At 37.5% G+C, this 24,591-nt stretch overlaps 1 protein-coding gene across 8 annotated transcripts in view; it reads left to right on the forward strand.

Moving 5' to 3' along the window:
* The window catches only part of cadm2a (cell adhesion molecule 2a), a 423,456-nt gene extending 399,150 nt beyond the window's left edge, over positions 1-24,306 (forward strand). For 5 of the 8 annotated variants that reach the window (XM_058788808.1, XM_058788802.1, XM_058788806.1 and 2 more), the window contains 6 exons: positions 635-796; positions 1,206-1,296; positions 2,302-2,480; positions 8,544-8,654; positions 18,876-18,995; positions 19,710-24,305. In XM_058788808.1, the coding sequence (XP_058644791.1) occupies positions 635-796; positions 1,206-1,296; positions 2,302-2,480; positions 8,544-8,654; positions 18,876-18,995; positions 19,710-19,828 (782 nt within the window). In that variant the 3' untranslated portion in view covers positions 19,829-24,305. Of the gene's footprint in view, positions 1-634; positions 797-1,205; positions 1,297-2,301; positions 2,481-8,543; positions 8,655-18,875; positions 18,996-19,709 lie in introns of all 8 variants that reach the window. The other 3 variants (XM_058788801.1, XM_058788803.1, XM_058788804.1) reach the window with 2 other exon arrangements.
* The last annotated feature ends 285 nt before the right edge of the window (positions 24,307-24,591 follow it).

A 24,591-nucleotide genomic window follows, 5' to 3' on the forward strand; every position in this document is an offset into this window, starting at 1 on the left:
AACACATTGAAACAAACAAAAACAAAACACAATCTGTTGTTCAACTAATGGAGTTTTAAGAGAGGAGTAAGAAGAGCTGTTTTACTCTGATAAATGGCTCATGTGCAACGCTATACATCAACCCTAATTCTATAGAAGAAAATGTAGGCTAAATTAATTAACATTCAGTGAGGATTTACTTTGTAAACTGATGAAATGAACCTGTCGCAATTACAAAAAGTAACTTGTGCTTCATTTGCCATGAGAATTCAGCTCAGTTAAATGCAAAAAAAACAAGAACTGGATCAATATTTTTGACTTTGAGAGAGTCAGATAAGAGTTCAAGTTTTACTTTTACCAGTTTTATTCAGTTTTGGATGTGAGGAAAGATAGAGGCAGGATTCAAGAGCATTCCAAACAGTGATGTGCGTCAGTGGGTGGAAATAATGAATGCAACTCAATTCTTTCTTCACACAACTAAAGTTTTCTATTGAAAGATAAAGTCTTAAAAAAAGAGTGGCGCATCTTTCTGAAGCCCTGTGTTTCATAATACTTCAAGTTCTCACTGTAACTTTGACTGTAATGTATGTGAAACTCTGAAACACATGACAAACATGTTTCATCTGTGTTATGCCGTTCTTATTGCCTCTTTTAGGTGCCAAAGAGGTGAATGCCAGTGGCAAGACCTTCACAGTGAAGAGTTCCCTGCAGCTCCAGGTGAACCGGCATGATGACGGTGTGGCCTACACCTGTAGAGTGGACCACGTGGCCTTAACTGCCACCCATGAAGAGACGACACAGGTTTTGGAAGTCCACTGTGAGTACAAATGGGTACTCAAAACAGTTTGAAGTCTTTTACTAAGTAATGAGTTAAACTGTTTTTTGAGAAACTGATCCAAATGAAGCTACAAACTAGACTTAATTTTGATTTCATTGGCTTTGCAATGACTTGTTAAAGTTACTATGAAATGTAATTTTGGCAACTTTTAATTCTGAAATATGGTGTTGTGATGCAAAGATTATGCAATAATTACAGACAAAATCATTTATGAGTTAGAGTTTCTCTTTGAAGTGCTGACATTTAATCAATCTACTGAGATGCAGTGGAGCATGTGGGCCTGAGCAACACATCACATCATTTACCTTTTGATCTTCATCGAGTGTCATTCCTCCGCTTGGATGCTGCTGTCTGAAACAATATTTCTTTGTTCGTCTCTCTGTCATAGATGCTCCCTATGTAGAGATCAAACACTCCATACCAGCCCCACTGGAGGGGCAGTACCTCAAACTGGAATGTGTACCTCATGGAAACCCCTCGTAAGCATCCACAATTTATCAGCATCTCACTGAATTATAATGTTTGCTAAGAACTTTTGGAATTTGCACCAAGGAGAAAGTGCCCTGTGGGCAGGCCTACGGCTAGCGGCTTATAACCACATGCTTGCATTAATGTGATGACTCATAAATGTGATTCTGTTGAAATTAAACAGCTATATATATATATATATATATATATATATATAACCATAAATTCACACAGAAAACAACATTAAGCAGCTCTTAGCCGTTGGTACAACTGAAGCTAAAATAAGGCCAGTGTTTTCTAGTATTCCCAAAGAAAAAGACTGAGAAACCTTTGATAAACTTGATAATCAAAATTGCTTAATTTTAAGCTAAAGTTAAAAACTTTAAAACTCTCTCAGAGAATTTAGTATTTTCAAAACCTTTGCTGTAACTTTATGGTGTTGTCTTTGCATTGATTTTAGAATCAAAGGGGTCATATCATAAGGAATCCAATTTTCCTTGATCTTTTGAGATCAAGGCGATCTTTTGTGAAAAGTCTAGGAAAACATACGGTAACTTTCAGAACTCCAACCCTTCGGTTTGTGGACAGTTAAGCAGAAAAAATGGCTTGCTCTGTATTTCCATAATATTCCAATATCATATGAATACATCTGAATTCATGCAAACATATTATCACTCATATCAGTGTCAATAATGTTCTGTTCGGTGTACAGATACTCAGTCTACCCAGTCACAGTGATGTAATAACGAGGAAGCAAAACCTAGGTTGCCAAACCTTGTGTTGTTGCAGGCTGTGTGTAGCACTTGCAGCTCTACACATCCTTGTGCCAAATGTGCCAAAGATTGTTACTGAAGAATGGAATATTTAAAAACTAAACTAAATAATGATAAAAATAAATGAATACAAATCTAATTATTAAAAAGTATGTGATTGGACCTTTTTAGGTGAGTGTCCCATCAATGAAAAGAAACTGAATTATGTTTTTAATTAGAAGCTAAAAATCAATGTTTCATCAGGCCAGACCCAGTACTCTGGACTAAAGACGGAGGAGAGCTGCCAGACCTGGACCGGGTGATTGTTGAAGGAAGAGAGCTCACCTTCATGGCACTGAACAAAACAGACAACGGCACCTACCGCTGTGAAGCTACCAATCACCTTGGCACCAGCCATGCTGAATATAAGCTGGTGGTTAAAGGTGAGTGACAGACAGATTACATTAACATGTCTTTTAAAGCTAACACAGTTCTTGCTGCTCTCTTGGAAAACATCTGCCTCGCTAATTAAACCTAAGTTTCTACCCTTCTAATAACCATCATGTTATTTTAAAGCCTTTGAAAGATGAAATGCCTCGAAATGATTGCTGGCCTCAAGAATCCAAAATATCTAGCTTAAACGATAAATTCAGCCAAAAATGGAAATTCTGTCATCCTTTACTCACCCTCAAGCTCAAAAGAAAATATTTTCAATAATGTCAGCTGTTTTTGTCCCAAACCCAAAACTTTCAAGCATTATTTTGCACAGCATATTTGTTTTAGTCTTTCTATGAGCAAATTGACCAATGTTTTGGTCTGATTTGAGAGTGAATAAAGTATTAAATTTCAATCTGTTCATCATGCAAATTAATCATATTGTTTCAGAAGACTTCATACAAGTTTAATTTAATTTAATTCAATTTATAATATTGGCAGAAGTTAGCATTCTTCTATGTTGCATCGAAAAAAATAAAAATAAATTATTGAAAATAAATGACAGAATTTTGACAGCCTGAAATATTCCTTTAATTTAGTGGCAATATTCCAAAGACAAATAACCACCTTGGCGTCATAAATTCTGCACAAACAATGTGTACAGCAACCCGCTTTTCTCTGTCCTTCTCCGACTTGGTTTAAGAGAATAAGTTTCACCCACTTAACATAACAGCAAAGCATGATGGGTCTCGATACACCCTGAGGTTCAGAGGCTACACTGCATCGACATCTGCCATCACTTTCATCAGAGGCAGCTGTGCGGATATGCTTACAGGCTAAGAACGGATATGACTGTGGGCATCGAGCGGAAGAGTCGCTCCAGCCCCCCTGCTTCTTGCGCCTCTGCCTTCTTGACACTAAACCCCTCCAGGCTGGAAAACTCTTCCTCCACCTCTCAGTTTGAGAAGTTTCTTTTCTCTTACTTTCTCCTTCTATCTCGGCTTTTGTATCCTCCCACAGGGCGTCTTAAGAAGATTTAATTAGCCGTTATGGTGCAGTATAGGGGTCCAGCCAGTGGCTCATTGAAATGTCAGGACACTATAACAACAAGGAGAACCAAAGCTCTTAATGATGTTGATACTATAAAACTGACACCTTCTCCGTAGGAATAAAAAGCTAATTGGGTGTCACAAATATGAAGCACCATGTCTGAATTCATTACTGTCTTTTTAAATGGCAAAACATGATGCCGTCCTTCCAACAGTGATTAGCGCAAAACCTGGAGCAATATAATGGTCACTGTCCTTCATCAGATCACCTACCTTGTATTGTGCCAATTGAAAACGCAATATAACCTGTTCAATATGCAGCCAATCGCTTTATATTCTAGGCAGAGGGCTGCCATGTCAGTGGGGTACTTGAATGAGAAGTATAGTCAATATTATTATTCAAATCTCACCCTTAATTAAAATTGGGCCATGACATTTAAATAAGATATTAGAGCAGGCCAATAGTATCTAGACTGTTTGAACAGGTTTTTCAACACTTTAATAAATCTCTGAATCCCCCAACTAAAAATAATCTCATGATCTAGTCTAGTTCTAGTTCCATAAACTACACTTTTAAAATGAGAACAAATTCTGTTATATAGCAGGGGGGTTAAGGGGAATTTCTGCAATGCTAGTTCATCAAAAAGAAAAATAATGAATGTTTTTAAAAGTTTCCCAAACACCTACACTGTCTATCATTGGTTGGTCAAACCGATAACACACTCACTCTATTGGACGAGTTAGTGTTGCTGTATTGGGCTGGCCAGATGATCAAACAAAACAGCAATGTTTTGATAGCAACAGAGACTGTGTTTATACTTTTTGGAGAAATCAGCCAATGAATGGCTTATTTGTATTCTCTGCATAGTAATCTAGGATAGAAAAAGTTTTTTTTTAACATCCACAACATTACTTAAACACTTCCACCAGACAGAGAAATGCTTACAAGAAGTAATTATCTTTCTAATAGTAAAATATTGTCAACTTTCTAATAGCAAAAATGATCAACTGTTGTATGTACATGTAAAGCTGAACAGGTACGTAGCTGATATTTTCACAAGTGCAAGTGATTTCACACAGAATTTTATTATTAGAACAATAATGACAATAAAGGTCTTTGCACATTTTTCTGTTTGGTTAAAGTGTTTCTTCATATCCCTGGGCAGGAATCTTCTGTTATGTGCTAAATAACTTTCAAAAAAGAAATATTTTTTTCATTCAATACTAAATGCATTATGAATAATGTACTTTGGAAACCCAAAATATATCTCATTTGATCCTTTTCAAAAACTCCCAAGATAAGACAAACACTATTTCTATTGTTGTTACTCAGAGCATTTGTTGAAATTCATAACCCTAGGAATATCAACAAACACTTTTTAATATTAAAAGTATTAAACTATGACAATACAGCATGTGTAATTCATCCTGCATTGTTTGTGCTAATGTGAACGATACGTCAAATTATATGGTTTGCTATTACTTTTCTACATGATTGGACAGTAAAACCGCTTGAAACAAAGCCAATAAGGAAACCCCCAACACACTAAAAAAATACCCAAAATACCTTAGTGACCTTAGTAGAGTTTTGCATGGCCAGGAACCACTCTCAGAAGATTTAAAAATCTAGCCGTAAGCTGCTGTTTACTAATGTCGGCTCCTGAAACCTGTTGTCTGTCTAATTTCTAGTTAGCCAGAGCTGGTAGCTGCTTTGCAATTTTGAGCTATCAGTTGGATTACTCTGCTTGTCTGCTTGAGTCCATTAGTACGAAGGCAGACTGGTGATTTAGCTTATCAACTTGAGTCCAACTCTCCTCTCGTGCCCTTACCATTGCGCTAAACATGCTTTATGCATGCAAAGCGGCTGCCAGCATTAAGCTGATTGTGGAACCAGAATCACGTTCAAGAGGCTTGAATGATACCTGCTGTTTTTAAAAGCATAATCACTCAATTTAAATTGCACCTTGAAATTGTATGAAATTAAAATAGATTTGTGTGAACTTTGCTTTTGCCTAAGAACATTTTAGCATGGCCCACTCTATACAATGAAACAACATTCAGGGATGGATCCTGACTCCATTCGACAAAGATGTTAATGCTTTTTCATTATCAGCATGAATTTATTAATATTTAACATAGAATTTGAACAATAAATAATCATTATCCACTTTGATTTTCTATCATGCTCTATCTAATAGATATTTAATTTTTAAAAAAATATGTATGTATATATATATATATATATATATATATATATATATATATATATAGTATATACAGTGGGGCAAAAAGTATTTAGTCAGCCACCAATTATGCAAGTTCTCCCACTTAAAAAGATGAGAGAGGCCTGTAATTTTCATCATAGGTATACCTCAACTATGAGAGACAAAATGAGGAAAAAAATCCAGAAAATCACATTGTAAGATTTTTAAAGAATTAATTGGTAAATTCCTCTGTAAAATAAGTATTTGGTCACCTACAAACAAGCAAGATTTCTGGCTCTCACAGACCTGTAACTACTTCTTCTCCGTCCTCCACTCGTTACCTGTATTAATGGCATCTGTTTGAACTTGTTATCAGTATAAAAGACACCTGTCCACAACCTCAAACAGTCCAACTCCAAACTCCACCATGGCCAAGACCAAAGAGCTGTGAAAGGACACCAGAAACAAAATTGTAGACCTGCACCAGGCTGGGAAGACTGAATCTGCAATAGGTAAGCAGCTTGGTGTGAAGAAATCAACTGTGGGAGCAATTATTAGAAAATGGAAGACATACAAGACCACTGATAATCTCCCTCGATCTGGGGCTCCATGCAAGATCTCACCCCGTGGGGTCAAAATTATCACAAGAACTGTGAACAAAAATCCCAGAACCACACGGGGGGACCTAGTGAATGACCTGCAGAGAGCTGGGACCAAAGTAACAAAAGCCTCAAATCCTGCAGTGCCAGACGTGTCCCCCTGCTTAAGCCAGTACATGTCCGGGCCTGTCTGAAGTTTGCTAGAGAGCATTTGGATGATCCAGAAGAGGGTTGGGAGAATGTCATATGGTCAGATGAAACCAAAATAGAACTTTTTGGTAAAAACTCAACTTGTCGTGTTTGGAGGAGAAAGAATGCTGAGTTGCATCCAAAGAACACCATATCTACTGTGAAGCATGGGGGTGGAAACATCATGTTTTGGGGCTGTTTTTCTGCAAAGGGGCCAGGACGACTGATCCGTATAAACGAAAGAATGAATGGGGCCATGTATCGTGAGATTTTGTGTGAAAACCTCCCTCCACCAGCAAGGGCATTGAAGATGAAACGTGGCTGGGTCTTTCAGCATGACAATGATCCCAAACACACCGCCCGGGCAACGAAGGAGTGGCTTCGTAAGAAGCATTTCAAGGTCCTGGAGTGGCCTAGCCAGTCTCCAGATCTCAACCCCATCGAAAATCTTTGGAGTCCGTGTTGCCCAGCGACAGCCCCAAAACATTACTGCTCTAGAGGAGATCTGCATGGAGGAATGGGCCAAAATACCAGCAACAGTGTGTGAAAACCTTGTGAAGACTTATAGAAAACATTTAACCTCTGTCATTGCCAACAAAGGGTATATAACAAAGTATTGAGATGAAATTTTGTTATTGACCAAATACTTATTTTCCACCATAATTTGCAAATAAATTCTTTAAAAATCCTACAATGTGATTTTCTAGATTTTTTTTCTCATTTTGTCTCTCATAGTTGAGGTATACCTATGATGAAAATTACAGGCCTCTCTCATCTTTTTAAGTGGGAGAACTTGCACAATTGGTGGCTGACTAAATACTTTTTTGCCCCACTGTATATAATAATGTTTATCTAACGTTTCCATTTCCTTTATTGTGTAAAAGTTGGCATTGAGCTGTCTGTGGAGTATTTATTAATATGTGACCCTGGACCACAAAACCAGTCTTAAGTGTCAATTTTTCGAAATTGAGATTTATACATCATCTGAAAGCTGAATAAATAAGCTTTCCATTGATGTATGGTTTGTTAGGATAGGGCAATATTTGGAAAATCTGGAATCTGAGGGTGCAAAAAAAATCAAAATATTAAGAAAATTGCCTTTAAAGTTGTCCAAATTAAGTTCTTATCAATGCATATTACTAATCAAAAATTAAGTTTTGATACATTTACAGTAAGAAATTTACAAAATATCTTCATGGAATATGATCTTTACTTAATATCCTAATGATTTTTGGCATAAAAGAAAAATCGATAATTTTGACCCATACAATGTATTTTTAGCTATTGCTACAAATATACCCCAGCGACTTAAGACTGGTTTTGTGGTCCAGGGTCACATATTTTGAACAGTTTTTATCTGGTCTGTCACCCTATCCTAATTAATTTTACCCATCTAGTAAGGGTTGACCATTACAAGTGTAAAACTAAGTACTATATAAAAGCATGTTTATGGGCCTAAGTCTCTTGACCTCAAAGAAAACACCAACTGATTAGCTCTCTTATATTTTTAAAGATGCACTGATATTGAGCTCTGAACTGCCCTGATATAAAGATATATGATCAGGAACAAAAAGCTTGTTATGGTGATTGTTCTCCACATTTTCTCCAGCATGTCGGCTGTGCAGACTGCTTTTGATAGTTCATCAAATATTGATGCTTTTCTCCCTGTATGCAGCTTGCTTTTCCTATCATTTTGTGAGAAAAACTGTCACTTTGCTATCACCGTGAACGGTTTGATATATTATACAAACACCAAACCCATTATCCGTAAACATCATAAAGAAAAACATTCATTTCTGGAATGTCAGCTATACTGTACATGCCGTTTATTTAAATAATTTATTCATGTGTGCATTGTTAAATTAAATCCATTCAGTTTTTATCTGCATTCCGTCAGCATGACAACTATTGTGTTTCATTTGTTCCATTGTTATAGGAATGTTTTCTTCCCCTTGTCATTATTGTTTTGTCTTTTGTCCGTCCTTTTTTTTTACATGTTTGTTGTCATTGTTGTTTGTCACATACAACAGATGCCCCCACCACATCGTCACCATCCACAACTTCCCCTGCACCCATCCTCCCAGACACTACAGGTCCCTTAGACTCCAAGCATCTCAATTCTGCTGTCACCGGTAACAGAGGTACTGTACAACCCCACTGCCCTTCCTCCTTTTCCTCCTGGTCTCCCTCACACATCCCTATACCTCTCTTTCTTTTCCTCAAGCCAGTTCCCTCTGACTGAAGTCCACAGCTCCAAGGACATCTGGAGCGTTTTTGTACCCAACAGTCACTCTGCACCTTTGTGTGTCCTTGTTTAGTTCCTATCTCTTCCTTCCACCATCCACTTGTTCTAACTATGATTTCTAGCATCTCAAATGTGACAGTTTGAACCCTTTGTGTGTCATTCAACCCATCTTATTAAAGGTATGAATCAACAAAAAATGAAAATTTTAATTGTTTACTCAGACTTTTGTCATTTAAAACCAGCATGCTATTACTTTCTTTCCATTAGAACACAAAAACAATTTTCACTCAAAATTGCTACTAAGTTTTACAAATAAATGGCATGTAATGTGAAATTTTGAAGTAGAAACACTAAAACAGTATTTTCTTGTAAAATGTACTCCAACAATCTTTGTTTTACAACTTCAAAAAACGTGGTTTTTTTACATAATTTCCCTTCCATTGAAGCTCCTAAAAGTTATGAATCAAAAAAATTGTGCATCCAAGGCAGTTTTCACCTCAGTCACGGAAAATACCTGGTTCTTGCATGCCATATATCATAACGTCAGACAGCATATGGGTTTGGGACAACTTTGGGGGTCAGTACATGACAATCTTTATTAGATTAAACTTGGTTCACCTCAACTATACTCTCTCCTGGAGTTTGTGCATGTTAAGAGGGTCTGAACAACAGTCCCCATCAGTTAAGTGCCTTGACACCAAGCCCTGTAGGCATATCTGTACCTTGTGACATAAGTGTTCTGTAGACCCTTGCAGTGAACGTCCAGTCTCAGGGGTATCAGGGTCTGTTTTGTTTCTTGTTTATGAATGTTTCAGCTAAATATAGACAGTGTGATTTATAAGGTGTATCTAAAATTTTTCACACTCCCCATGGACTCTCCATAAGGTCGTTTGAATGTCTACCTATTTTCGTGTGACTTGAGAGGGGGGCAGCCCTGTTGGTGCAACTTTAAGGGAAGTTTGTACACGGAAACAGAAAGGCTGTGCTTGTGTTGTATCATGGTTCCTCACGGTTCCATTCTTCAAAGTGGCTTACTTGGTTAAATTTGAGGATAACTTGGACTAAATATAAGATTTTGTGGTCTTTGATACAAGATTAAAGTTTATCCAGCATCAATATGTTCCTATTCCTGAAGATATCCCAGTTTTATGCCACGTTATGCTGAAATTATCCTTTAAAACCAGAATGTAATCAGCAATTTGTGAAGAAATATCGCACATATTCCCTCCGTCGAAAAGGATTTCTCTCCAAGCTTGTAATGCTGAACGTCTGCGGTGTTAACGGATCTGATTTCTCTAAATGCATTAGCAGCTCATTCTCCTGCCCACGATCAATGGGGGCGTACCAGCGGCGAATTTCTGGCCTCATCGTTCTGCCAGGCTTAATAGGAATAATAACTCTTCCTCAAAGAAACACAGGGCCCAGACGATGCCATCAGTGCATCTCCCGTGCCTGTTAAATCTGCCAAATGTGTTTTTATGGCTTGCAAATTAGCTGTGACCTTATGAAGCTGAAAGGTTGAATAAAGTACCAGGGATGCAGAGAATTTAAAATATTTACAGCTCACTTTTCATAATCAGCATGAAAGTGCACTGCCGTAGACCCCTGCACCGTTATTGTCCCACGGAGACACTTTTACAGGGATAATGATTGGTCATGCCTTTTGTCTTTAGACAGGGAGAGAAAAGTGCAGAAATGTATCCGTTTTAGCAAGGGTCTGGGTTTGGGTTCATTAGCCAAGGCCAGAAATGAAAGAGAAGACAACAAAGAGCAGCAATTTTGCAAAATTATTACAAAACTTTTTAAACTTGTCCAGCGTCTGCCAAGAATTACCCAGCTTAATTGGATTTAACTCCAGGACATAAACAGAGAAAGGGCTATCTTGGAAGTACTGAAGTTTTTGAAGCTTTGAAATATGTTGGCTTGAAAAAAAAACCCCAATTATTTCAAATTATGTCCTATTATTTCCGCTGTAGGTCACTGTGGATTCCTCCAAGACCTTTTGTCAAAAAGACACGTTATACATGGAGGAGTTTCACAGTGCGGAGCGGAACATATGTTTCTTGAAGCGTTGACCAGAAACCCAGCAATTACTCAACATGGCCACACCACAGGAGCGTAATAGGCAGACGTGGGCCTGTCAGTTGTGGCCTGGATACGGCCTTGTTCATGGGCTGTAATCCCAGTAAGAAGCAAACAAATGAGCAATCCTCAGAGAGTCATTTGCAAGTTCCAACACTTTGTTCCTGGTCTGCAAGCAGTATGTGCCACCCTGAAAAGCATTGTTCATCCAATTAGTGCTTTACAAGTCTAGAGCCACGTTTGAGTTTCTTGAGTTATTTCTTCAAGTCACATGACTGCTTGTAGCTGTGAATGTGTGGATCGCAAGGCAATTCTGCATGATTAAAATGATGAAGTAGCCATGATGATTTTTTTTAAACATTCTGCACATTCATGTTCCAGTAAAAATGATGTTACAACCTTAAACTGAAAACCCTTTATTCAAGAAAAATAGGGAAAAAAAACTTTCAAATGAATTTCATATTGTTCCTTAATGCATTTGACATTTGTTACCCATGTGAAAGAGATAGAAAGGATTATGTTCTTTTTGTTTAGCAAAGTACAAAGAGTACACAAGCATGTAGTTTTATGATTGAAACAAAGTGATGGTGGTGGGAAATTGCAGCATTTTAATATGCTTTTTTCCTAACAACAACAACAAAAAGAATAAGAACAAGAAAAATAGCAAAAATACCAATCTTTTAAATGTATGAGTACAATATGCAATTGCTGTTGCAATTGATATTTTGTCTGAACTTCGAATGATTTTTGCCAGTTAACCTGATATATGCTCATGTTTAGTATTTCCTGCATACTTAGCACAGTGAAATACATTTTGTGATAGGTCAGTTAGGCATGTGACAGCAAAGCGTAAAAGCACTAAACACAACTAGGTGTTTAGGAATGATGTGAAATGGACTCATTATAACTTATTATAAAGCTTGGCTTATGAATATTAATTAGGTGACTTTAATGTTTGTCCTTGCTAAATATTAGGTAAGTGACCACTACCCATAGTAAATGACCACTTACATAGAGGCTACTGCTTGGTCTAAAAGTCTTCAAAATTGCAACCAGCTGCAATTTTCTTTCTTGGCACAGCAGCAAAGCTCTTAAAATATAATTATTATCTCCCCAAAAAGTGGAGGGGAACATTTTAAAATATCTACAAAAGATATAATATTTGCAGTGCCCCTGGGCACAGTCCATCTCTGCGATTTTTACAGACATTACTTATCCTGTATAAATGAACGCTAAACATTACGGACAGTTACTTTAGAGACATATATCCAGAAAGCGAATCCCGAATAGGGTTTTGGAAGCACCGAGAGAGAATTTCATCTTGGAAATCATTCATCCTGCTGCTTATTCTCAATAGAAGGATTAAAATGATTTTGGACTTCATATCAATGAACATCTCAGAATTATTGATTTGAACTGCAAAAAAGGTGTGTTCCAGAATGAAAAAGCATTTCCTCAAAGGGGCTGCCAGAGGACACCAGCAGAAGCCGGCTATGTTTAAATGGATAAGTCAAAGTTTCAGCTGCCACGTCCCTGGAGGGTCAGTTAAATATTGAGAAAGGAGCCCTGAGTGCCCTCCTCTCTCTCCTTTCTGAAAATGACACAACACAGGAGGAATTAAAATGTAATGCAAAGGTCTTTTTCCTCGGTCACGCAGCGCGGTTACTGATGATCTGTCACATTAAGTCATGTCGAGGGAAGACTTATGGTAACAATTTAAAATATAACAGGAAAGGAAAAAAGAAAAATCATTAAACTCTGCCACCGAATATGAATTACGAATAAGACTCTCTTCATTCATTTTGTTTCCGTGGAAAGGAGACACTTTAAGTAATCCTCTGGAAGCCTTGAGCTGCTTTAATTTGCTGAAATGAACACTCGCCATTTCCCAGCATTCACTGCAGATCAAGTTTGAAGCACGATGGCCTAATTATGAATGTTACAGTGTAACGTCTCCAAATCATTCAATGACTTGCCTATTCGTGCCTCTCAATGGAGAACACCTGTATTTGTTTTCTTTTTTCTCCCTATTTGGGTTCAATCATTCTGTCTCTCTCCAGACACTTTTTTAACAACAATTAGAAGCCGTAATTTGTTTTGAAAATCTAATTAAACTGCCCTGGCCAACTCAGCGGCCCCCGTTTGGCATTAGATCAACTCTCAAGAGCATCCGGTATGGAAATCAGCCCTCTAAAGACTCACGGGTCATTTAAGAGGTTGCTGTGCTGGGCAAAGGGATGTGAAAGACAGACACGGAGCATTTAGCTGTTTTCTCTTTTCTGCATGGATGGAATGGTTGATTTGGATGTTTAATGCTTATTTCCTAGATGAGGGCCACACAGCTCAAATATAACAGCCTCTTTTTCTTCCTGGTAACAGTTTTCCATTAGACACAACTGTCAAATGTTCTTTCTCAGCAGAAAATGGGGGATAATTGACTTATTAAACAGTGCATTAAGCCATTATTTACCTTTATTTATATATTTACAGAGTCCTAGAGACATCTAATATTATTTAATTGGCTGGCTTTTACTGCTGCCGGTGCGTCATGAAGAGAAGTGAGCCTGCACATGCAGAAAGAGAACAGGAACTATAGGACCTTCAAGTCTGAGGCAGAATATTCATATGGCTTCCTAGAAAGAAATGACACTGTAATGCCCATTAACTGGGAAATCAGCCAAAGCTATGCTTTTAGATTGTTCAAGAGCCTGTAAAATACTCATAAAATACTTGTAGAATGTTTTATTAACCTGTTTCTGCAGGCTTGCGGATCCTAAGAAGGTCTATAATAACTAGAGGAAGCCATCTGTTAGCATTCCCATTCATCTCAATGGCAGTCTCTCAGCTGGTGTAGGTTTTTAAATGGTCATCAGTGGAGAAAAATGTTTTTGTCCACAAAACCCATCCACATTTTCTTATGGAGTATATAGAACATTTACCCTAAGATAAGTCAACATTAATCTTCTGTCTCTGATAGAACATCCACAAACCTCCAAATGTATAGTTTTATTTTAGATCCAATTAAAGGGATAATTCACTCAAAATTGAAAATTCTGTTGTAAATTACTCACCCTCATGTCCTTCCAAACCCATAAGGAACACCTGCTCCTGCTTCAGCAGCACCACACGCATGCATAGTACTCTCGCGAACACATGGCGGAGACTGACACGGAAGAGAAGAAATTGTTGAATAAAGTTATTTTCGTTTTCTTTGCTCAGAAAAAGTATTCTCGCAGCTTCATAAAATTACAGTTGAACCACTAATGTCACATGGACTATTTTAACGATGCACTCACTACCTTTCTGGGCCTTGAATGTGGTAGTATCATTGCTGTCTATGCAGGGTCAGAAAGCTATTGGATTTCATCAAAAATATCTTAATTTATGTTTCAAAGACGCAGGGGTGTCAAACTCAGTTCCTTGAGGGCCGGAGCCCTGCAGAGTTTAGATGCAACCCTAATTAAACACATCTGATCCAGCTAATCAAGTCCTTCAGGCTTATTTGAAAACTACATGATTTGTGTGTTGGGCTGCGGCCCTCCAGGAACTGAGTTTGACACCCCTGAACTAAGGTCTTACACATTTGGAACGACATGAGGGTGAGTAATGAATGACAAAATTTTCATTTTTGGGTAAACTATCTCTTTAATATATACCTTCATATGTATTTAAAGGTGAAGTGTGTAATTTCTGTGCAAATGGAGTCACCAAATGGAAGTGAAAAAAGTTAAATGTTACTCTGTCTACCATTGGTTGTTTAAACAGATAGTCCCACCCAAAACTAACACCACTGGTTAAAACAATGTATCTATAAATGGCTTATTTATAGTCATCACTGCATATTACAGGAGAAAAACACTTACACTTGCATTTAAAATTTGCATATAAAAATCTCTAAAATATTAAAATATACGAGCAAAATAAATCAACCTTATTCTGAGGCATACATTTGTAAATAACCCTTTTAAACATGGAAGTTTGCAGATGTTCTCAGACACAGATTACTTATGTTGATGTATCTCATGGTAAACAGCTTAATATCCAGCTGAGTTTCTAATCAAGTCTAATGAGCTCACACTTAAACTCATAATTTGGTTAATAACACTATCTTTCCATTCCACTGCATTTTACAATTTATGCGTAATTTGGTTTGCTTCTGGTTGATTGTGGTGGAACATTTGAATCCAAGAGTCAGAGCAAATCATGCGTACCACAATCAAATCATAAATGCCATTGAATAGCTTGTGCTGGGTTTTCATATTAGATGATTTATTAGGAGGTTTCCATTGAATTTGCCTTCCGCATAGAGGGTGGTGTTTTGATATGTTACAATTCTTTCGGCAGGCCAACCATCTTTCTGCACCTTTCAATTTGGAAGCACATCAGCAGTAAATGTTAATTTCCAGTGTTCGATTGTACCATGAAGGTGAAGCTTTCCAGTTCAGCACTTTCTCTGTCACTGTCCTTCAATAGCTCACCGATGTAAAGAAGATCACCGAAGCGTTGACGTTCGCTTTCCTACATTCACTTTACACTCTGCCCACGCTCACCGTCTCCCTTTAAGGCATTTATACAAATATCGCAGAGATTACCGTAAAAATAATCTCCCAGACAGCATGTGCCAGTCTCCTGAATTAGCATGTGGAGTTAATGGTAACGCTCACCTTGAAATGTCATCCCGACAAGAGCGCAACATGGCCGCCCCTGCTGCTCCTGCCCCCCGAGGCCTGTTCGTAACCCATGCCATGTGGATTTGTTAAAAGAGTGCTTCCTGCATGTTTCTCCTCTGAAACCGTTTCCTTTAAGTATTCATGTGACCGCAGGGGTTTCGCGCGTGCTGGGTGCTGTTGCTGTTTTCAACGTTGTTTAGCCGCTGCTGGATTGAAAGCTTCTTCTCAGATGCGCCGCTGGCGAGTTTATATCCCACACCATCAGAGTGGTGCGGTTGCACTGCTGTTAATTTGTTACATTTGCCAGAGCCACACAATGCAGGGGCCAGGGGAAGAAATTATGAATATTAAAATAGGAATGTGCGTGCGGTGCTTCAATATTAAATCATAAGGGAAGGACTGTCGCAGGCCTTATTAAAAGATAATGTGTGCTGGGGGAGAGGAAACATATCACTTCTCTGCTGGTGGATCCGCTATGTTAAGCCCATTGCGTGTCTAAGGACAAACGCTCTGATGAGTTAAGCCTGTGTGCGGTGCACAAGGACAGAAAATGAGAGGCTAAAACAGAGAAATAGTAAGCCAAGTGCAGGGTGCAAATTGCAAGGGGTTTGGGGAAGAAGTTAAACTTGAACTCTACCTAGAGAAAGTCAAAAAGAAAGATCATACAGTACATATCCAAATAGCTTTAATTGTATATATTTATATGAGGAACGTTTCCTCAGATGTTCAACACTAGAGGATTTAGATTAGATGGTGGTTAAAACTGGTCAGATTAAAATGTCTTTTTTTGTTAAGTTGCATGAATATGCAGGAATGTGGTGTTTTCTTAACATTAGACATTTTAATTTGTGACATTTCCCCCTTTTTCATTATTTATCACTATAAGAATATATATATATATATATATATATATATATATATATATATACACAATATGAGCTGCACCTCCCACGGACCTCAAAAAGTAGAAAACGACTTTTAAAAAGTATTAAAATATCCTATAAAATTTGACCCACCCCCTCTGAAAGTCATTGTATAATTCACACACTGGGAAAGTGTGAGATCTGGAGCTGCATGTTACTCTTGTTTTGCTTTGACTAATGAAATGAACTATGTAACTCCTTCTCTCTAACTGTAGAAATGATCCTTAATATAGTTAGAGATTACCAGGCCTCTCACAGTGTCAATGGAGTCGCACTCAGCATGGCAAGCCCACTGTGTGTTGATAAAAATAGAGCGAGGACAGACAAGGGCTAATTATCACAACACTGAGGGATGTACTTGAGATTCACAGTCTAATGTTCAGGGACACAAGTGTCTGAACACAGTAATGATATTTAGAATATCAGTGCCAAGAATTTGTTTTGTTACTTTTCCAAGTTAAACATCACTGAGAACTAGAGTTCGGTGTGAAAACTCTCGCTGAAGAGGCATAAAGGTGAGGCTGTTTGATAGCCGAACTGAAGTCGCACGCACACACCTGCAGTGGCAATACTTTTTGGGACTTAAGTTTGATTTATTGATGTCATAAAAATTGAGAGAGTTTAATACCACAGCCTTTCACCATTGGAAATTCAGAAACATGCGCCTGTCAGATACGAGTAGCCATTCCACATTTCATATTTCAGCGAGCCGCTAAAAGGGTGATCGAGATCTGCACATATTTTGTTTTGTTTTTTTATTGTGATTGATTGTCACAGGGAAGTCAGATGCAGCTTGTAGGTTTTTATACTCCTGTAAACACAACAAAGAGAAGAAATGCTATTATTGAGAGAGAGCAAAAAAAACCAGCCGGTCTATGAGATGTCAATCAGAGGGATGGAGTCAGTGCGCCCAGCCGATGTCGATCCGAGGTGGGATTCTCCATTACCGAAATGAGAGCTGATGGACTGTTTGAATGCCTCTCTGGCCCTGAGTTTATCCCGGCTTTGTGCGGCTGATACAGTAATTGCAGGCAGTGATTAGGAAGCTCCCGCAGCACAAAGCACAGCCCGGATTAAACGCACACGCTGTGGCAGATGCAACGCACGCTGTCAATTATAATATACCACTCCAAATGGCACTAAGCAGGAACATAATAAAGAACCACAGCTCAGAGAGAGAAAGGAGACGAGCCCATCTTATAAATTAACAATACGCTTGGAGGTTCAAGAGCATTGTCTGGTCAGGGATGAAATGAAGTAGCCCACAATTTGAACAGCAGGTCTAGTCTTCTGTAACCTAGAGCCTGTAACTAATAGCTTTATTCTACTCTGTAATCTCTCTTAAAAATAAAGGTTCTTTTTTGGTATCTATAGGGGCTTTCGCACCACATAATTCTAGGAACTCAGTTCTAGGAGCATGGTGGGTTTCGTGATAACGGAGATGGAATGTAAACGCACAGTTTTATGTGATTGAAAGAGCATGAAAATCTGACTAAATCCCCTATGACAACTTGCAGTGATCAGAGTAAATATTTTTACACGATTTTTCAAAAATGACAGGTAGCTGGTTTTCCGTATGCATTTGTTCAATCAGCATACATTTACATCACTGGTAGTTCCTATAGAACTCTTTTTTTTTTGACCCTACTCTGAAGTAGGAGCTAATTTAGTTCCCCCAAATGGAGTTCCTAGAACTAAATACGTTCCTAGCTCCTGCAGCACGAACACGCCAAAAAGCGTGTACTTCCACCAATAGTTCTAAGAACTATGAAAAGGTTCCTCCAGTGCAAAAGCCCCTTATGATTCCATGAAGAACTTTTAACATCCATGGAATCTTTCCATTCCAAATAGTGGGAGAAAAAAAAATGTTTCTTTTTCTGTTCATTGAAAAGTTCCTTGGGTAACAAAAAATGGTTCTTCTATGCTCTATGGTATTGAAAAAAAAACTTTTTGGAACCTTTATTCTTAAGACTGTATGGTCAAAAAAGTAAATGGATACCCAAATACCTCACCAATATATGCATGTTGAGCATTACACCTCAAAACCTTTGGCTTTATTAAGCTGACCTTCCTCAGCAGCTTCTGGAAAGACGTTCCTCTAGGAAATTTGTGACCCTTCTCAAACAACTTTTGACCATGTAGTGTATGTTTGTTAGTTACAAACAGCTGAAGACACAGTGTTTGTTGTGGCCCATGTCTTCCTCTTTACTTTCATTCTAGGCATGCATAGATCCCTGTCAGACCACCATATGGCTCGACCTGTCAGTTCAGACAGACTTTAAACTCCTTGACCAGGAGAGGGCTACAGCTTTAGTCCAAAATATTTGTTGTCAACCTTCTGATGTTTTTTTTTTTTCCTGAAGGTAAAAAAAAAAAAAAAAATATGATGAAATGAGAAAGGTTACCAACTATGTTTTCTTCTCCTCTTTCTCTCTCTTACAGATCCAAATGCCCTGCCAGGCCCGCCAGACCACGCTCTGATTGGTGGAATTGTCGCTGTTGTCGTCTTTGCTACTTTGTGCTTGATTATTGTATTGGGACGCTACCTGGCACGGCATAAAGGTAAGATTTTCTTACATTTCTGTAAAATGTAGACACAGTAATACTCAAAAATACATAATCATCTATAGTGGGCTTCACCTGTGATTCAAAACTTATAAATAAACAGTATTTTGAATCATTTAAGACAAAATAAGTTTTTGTAAAATGAATGAAATGAATGAAAATAGGGGCAACTTTATATAATATTTTTTTTAATGAAAACAAAATATATTTATTAAAATAAAAAAATAAAACATTTAAATATACATTATTATTATTAAATATTACGATTATATACACTTGGATATTAGAATATCAGCATATTAGAATGATTTCTAATGACACTGAAGACTAGCATAATACTGCTGAAAATGAATTAAATAACAGGAATAAATTACATTTTAAAATATATTCAAATGGAAAACAGTTCTTTTAAGTGTAATAATATTTCACAATATTACTGTTTTACTGTAATTTGATCAAATAAATGCAGTCTTGGTGAGCATAAGATACTTCTTTCAGAGATATAAAAAAAAATCGGAATTATTGCAAACTTTTGACCGGTAGTGCATAAAAATGATTTGCATTTTCACAAGTGGTCTCAGACTTTTTGCTATTTTGAAGTTTTTTGTTTGTTTTTTTTGTTTTTACCAGAGTCCACATACATAGGTATTGTAAAATTTCAGTGACGTTTAAAAAACCTCCATATCAAGACCTTGTGTGTGTGTTTTTCAGGCACGTATTTGACAAACGAGGCCAAAGGAGCGGATGACGCCCCGGACGCAGACACAGCCATCATCAATGCTGACGGCAACCACGCACACGCAGAAGAAAAGAAAGAGTATTTCATTTAGACTGCAAGTGGCACTGCGCTCGTCTCTCTCTCTCCTCTCATTCCTTCCCTCCTTCCTTGCACCGTGTAGGAACTTCTTCAGACAGCAGCGGAAGCTTCTTCTCACCCTTCTATTCCATTCAGTTTGTTGTTTTTCATTTCAGTTTGGATTTCTTTTGCTTTTTTCGATAACAGCTCACCTCCTACTTTTTACGAGCAACTTATTTGCTGAAGATGTCACCTTTTGTAATCATTAAATAGCCGTAAAACACCCCAAAGTAGTACAAAAAAAAGTCAAAATCTCCAAATATGTAAAAAAAGGAAAATAATCTGCAGCCATTTTTCAGTAAGGACTCACCCTTCATCCTCTCACAGTGCCTAAATATACAGATGTCCGCTGAGTTTCAGTCAATGCCTTCATGTTTGTCAGGCCTCTGATTGGTTGCTTGCTTTTTATCTTCAGCGTTATGATTTTAAAAAATGTTTTGTGCTCTGTTACTTTTTTAAAAAATAATTTCTACTTTGATTTTGGTTGTGATTCATGCTGAATCCGTTTATTGTGATGTTTCTCCCAAAAAAAAAATGATGTACAGTAGTAAAAATATACTCAGACTTGAAGTGAGGGAGGTTCCCTTTTTATTCTACAGATTTTTAGGTGTTAATAATGTCAGTACGTAGCGACGCTCCATTTTCCAAATTACCATTACATGATGTGAAACCGACAGCTCACATATGGCTAAAATCATATTTTGTACTTGAACTGTAGATATTGGTACGTAAATGAATAGCTTCACAGAAGGTCTCAGTGTGTTCCACCGAAAATCACCTTGTATTTTTAAATTAGTTTAAACTGTTAGGTTTACCAACACTGGTCACCAAATAAACCATAGCAGGCTAGTGAATTAGCAACCAGGCAAAGAAAGAACAAGCCCAGTTGTGTGTTTGTGTAGTATGATGCTGCATCTTCACTGCTTGGTTCTGCAGCAGTCTGATTGACATTTTCATAACAACAGATCCATCCTTTTAGCTGTTTACACAACCGTTGTGCCAAACACAAGAAATCTCACAACACAGAAAGTGATATTTAACAAAAACAAGTAGTGTGCAACAATTTCGGTGCTCTTAAACCTGCACATCACTGGTCAGATATATATATATATATACAGTTCATTAAAGATCCCAAAATCGTTTTATGCAAACCTAAACATTATAATAACGTTGAGAGAACGTTGCCCATGCATATCACTCATTTTACAACGTGAGGTTTAGGCCAATCAAAAAATAAGCACAAATGACTCGCATCAACTCATGAATCAGTCTAATACAGCAATCGTGAAGTAAAAAGAACTAACTTTCATTACCCAAACTGGACATCAGTACGGTTTACGGTCACTGAAGTCACAGATTATGTTAATGTTTGGAAGTGTTTTTGAAATTACGGTATCTTTTTTCCTTTCTTTTGTTGATTTCTATGATGAATAGACAACCTTGCTAAGGCTGTATAATATATCTGCTAAATGTGGTAACTAGTGAAAATTGTTGTTAGACTTTGGGATCCCTAATTCCATCAAGTTTGTATATTAGCTGATCTAAATATTGGTGGGGAAAAATCGTTAATTTTTTCATCTTATTTGTTAAGAAAAGATTCTCGACAACTTCATAACCTTTGCTTTAGCTCAAGGCGTGTATATACTGTACAAGTATCACATTTTTGGTCAAACATTTTTGAAGGAATGTTTTTGTTCGTCTCACTGTAAATTATTTAATTTTGCTTAATTGAAAACCACTCAATGAGTTTGACAGCATTTGTAACAGCAATGGAATACTTAATGAAACGGCAACGCTATGTGTTTGTTGAACGGGAGACTTTTAAATCACCTTCACCTGATGTTCGTTTCCTGTAAATGATGACGATTAGTGTTCATACATGCTTTCGCAGTCCGTCTCCGTTCTCACATATCAAAGCTTATAAAACCCACAGATGGTCAAGCTTTAAATTTTATCATTTTAGTCATAATGCACCACAATAACACATATCACTTCCATATACAAGTATGTTACTCAAATGTAATTGTCTCGTCACATGTATCCCTAATATGTGTGAATATATTAATGGCTAGGAATATGGAATCATTCGACAGAGTCACTGGGCGGTGTGTTATCAGTCAGATTACATACTTCTTAAGGCCAAACCATTTATCAGTGCACAAAAAAACTATTTAAGCCTTATGAAATGAAACATAACCGCTGACATGCTACTCAAGCCACGATTACCTTTAATTTATTTCTCTTTTCCTTCTACTTCCTCTCTCTTTATGCGGATTGGCTAAAAGCCGTCTGTCTGGCCTAATAACTGCTAACAATGTTTGGTACTTGTCTGTCTGATTGTGACACTGACCTAATGCTGCCTTTGTGGTCAGTAAATCACATGCTATTACCAAGAAAATATATCCACTTGCTCAGATTTTGACCCGTTACAGGACATACTCGACGTTTCTAAGAACAAATAAATCAGCTTCTTTTATCACCATAATTGCCTTTGTGTTTGTAGTGGGAGCTTCATGCTGTTTTGTTTCAGCGATGACTGGTCACCCAATGCCTGGTTGTTTCTTTTCCTTCAAACTCGCCTTTATAAATTGCATGTTATATTGTCACCTCATATTCATGTTTTTAATGCACCAACGCATTTCCAGTTTGATGTTTTTGTTCAGCTAGTGACTGCAGTGGAATTTACAAAGGGTTCATGGTTAAAATGACGGCCTAAAATGTTTGGATTTAAAGCTTTGGATAAAAGCTGGGGTTTATTCTGTCAATCAGTGTTTTAATTTCCCATTTGAATCCCTAGTATATTTACTATAGCTGGTATGGAAAGATTGTGATTATGAAAATACAGACTGTACAAGCTATACTGAAATCAGTTACATGTGTGTTAATTTGAATTGGTCACTTATGAGATTCTTATCTCATAATTGGTCACTTATGAGAAGAGTAATGATGCTCCCTGTAGGTTTTAGAACAGAGCTCAAATTTTTTCAGTTAGATTTATATTTTTGAGAGCCTGCAAGTGACAATTCATCTACAACTGCTGTTTCACTATGTTGTGACTACAGACATGATCTGGAAGAAGAAGAAGAAAAAAGTTCCATATTTTTTATTGGGTTATTTCTCCTCCTGACAGACTATAAAAATATAGATTAATTAACAGGCAGATTTTGTTGGCAGAATAATGAAATCCTCCCTAAAATGCACCATTTATGATCACAGTGAAATGTGAAAAAGTAAAATGCATTCACTCTCATCAACTTTCATTTACTGAAGAGGTTTAGAGTTCGGAATATTTCATTCACTGAAATAAAAGCATTTGTGTATTAAAAACATCTAGCAAAGAGTCTTTTTAACAAACTGGCCAGAACAGAAACTGTAACACTGTTAATCAAAAATGTTAATTTATGTCACCAGTTACATTATTTTAAGCCGCTGCATTTTTTTTGCATCTCAGGTATGAAGCGTTTTTTCTTTCTACTTTAACACATACAGGTACCTCATACCAATTAATTTCTGTTTGCTCAATCATGCTGTGTTTAAAACATCATTATAATCACACTAATATCTTAAATGTTTATTTAATGCTCATGCCAGTGTGTGTATATATATATGCTTGTTTCCAATTCATATCACACAAGCTGTATATTGTTTAAACACATCAGCATAATAAAGCAAAGCTGTAACGATCCATTGCGAAATTTAGACCAGAAAAGATGCACTCTAATTTAGCTTGTAAATGTGTTACACTAAGAGGGCAGTTGTCATAGTACGGACACGCTACAAGTAGGTCAAGATCAAATAGTTTGAAGGAAACGCTGTTTTCACAGTTTTTCGCATGACCTTGCTAGAATTAGCTGCACTGACAACAACAACACGAAACACACAGTTCCAGAAACGTCTGTAGTTAAAATGTAAAAGACAAACAGACAAACGCTACTTAAATTTCACCATGTTCCTCTCACGTTGTAAAACTCTTCTGCGTGCCAGTGAAGCAGATGTAGTGGGTAGCATACTGTGCACTGGTAGATCGAGTACCTGGTTTTTACGCAAAACGGCCTCCCTAGCTCTTGAAACGATAGTGGCTTCAGAACACGAAGGGTTTGTGCTTCTTGTAGCAAGCTGAAATGAAAACGCCTCATTTGGTTTCTTTTCTTTTTTTTTTATGTGTTCCTTGGTGTATTCATTTGGTTCGAAATTCGATTTTAAGCCTAATTCACATGTATGGAATGAAATTGTTAAATAAATAAATGCCAAAATTTCCTGTCTGATCTTCTTACTGTCTAAACACAACACAGTTCATCTGGATTTTCTCCATTGGTTTCTACTGTCTGTCCATATACAGTATCTGCACAACCACAGCAAGATCAACCACCCAGAACAAGCATCCATTTAGAACAACCAAACAATTACCTGCTTAGCAACACCCTAGTAACAAACCACCACACACAACACACTGCCTGTCAGCAACCACCAAGAACACCTTAGCAACAAGCAATGACATGCTTAGCAACACCCTAGTAACAAACCACCACACACAACACACTGCCTGTCAGCACCCTAGCAACCACCAAGAACACCTTAGCAACAAGCAATGACATGCTTAGCAACACCCTAGTAATAAGCCTCCACAAAAAACTGCCTGTCAGCACCCTAGCAACTGCCTAAAACACCTTAGCAACAAGCAATGACACACTTAGCAACACCCTAGTAATAAACCACCACACACAACTGCCTATCAGC

The sequence above is a fragment of the Onychostoma macrolepis genome, chromosome 10 (assembly GCF_012432095.1).
Source record: "Onychostoma macrolepis isolate SWU-2019 chromosome 10, ASM1243209v1, whole genome shotgun sequence".
Taxonomy (NCBI): Eukaryota; Metazoa; Chordata; class Actinopteri; order Cypriniformes; family Cyprinidae; genus Onychostoma; species Onychostoma macrolepis.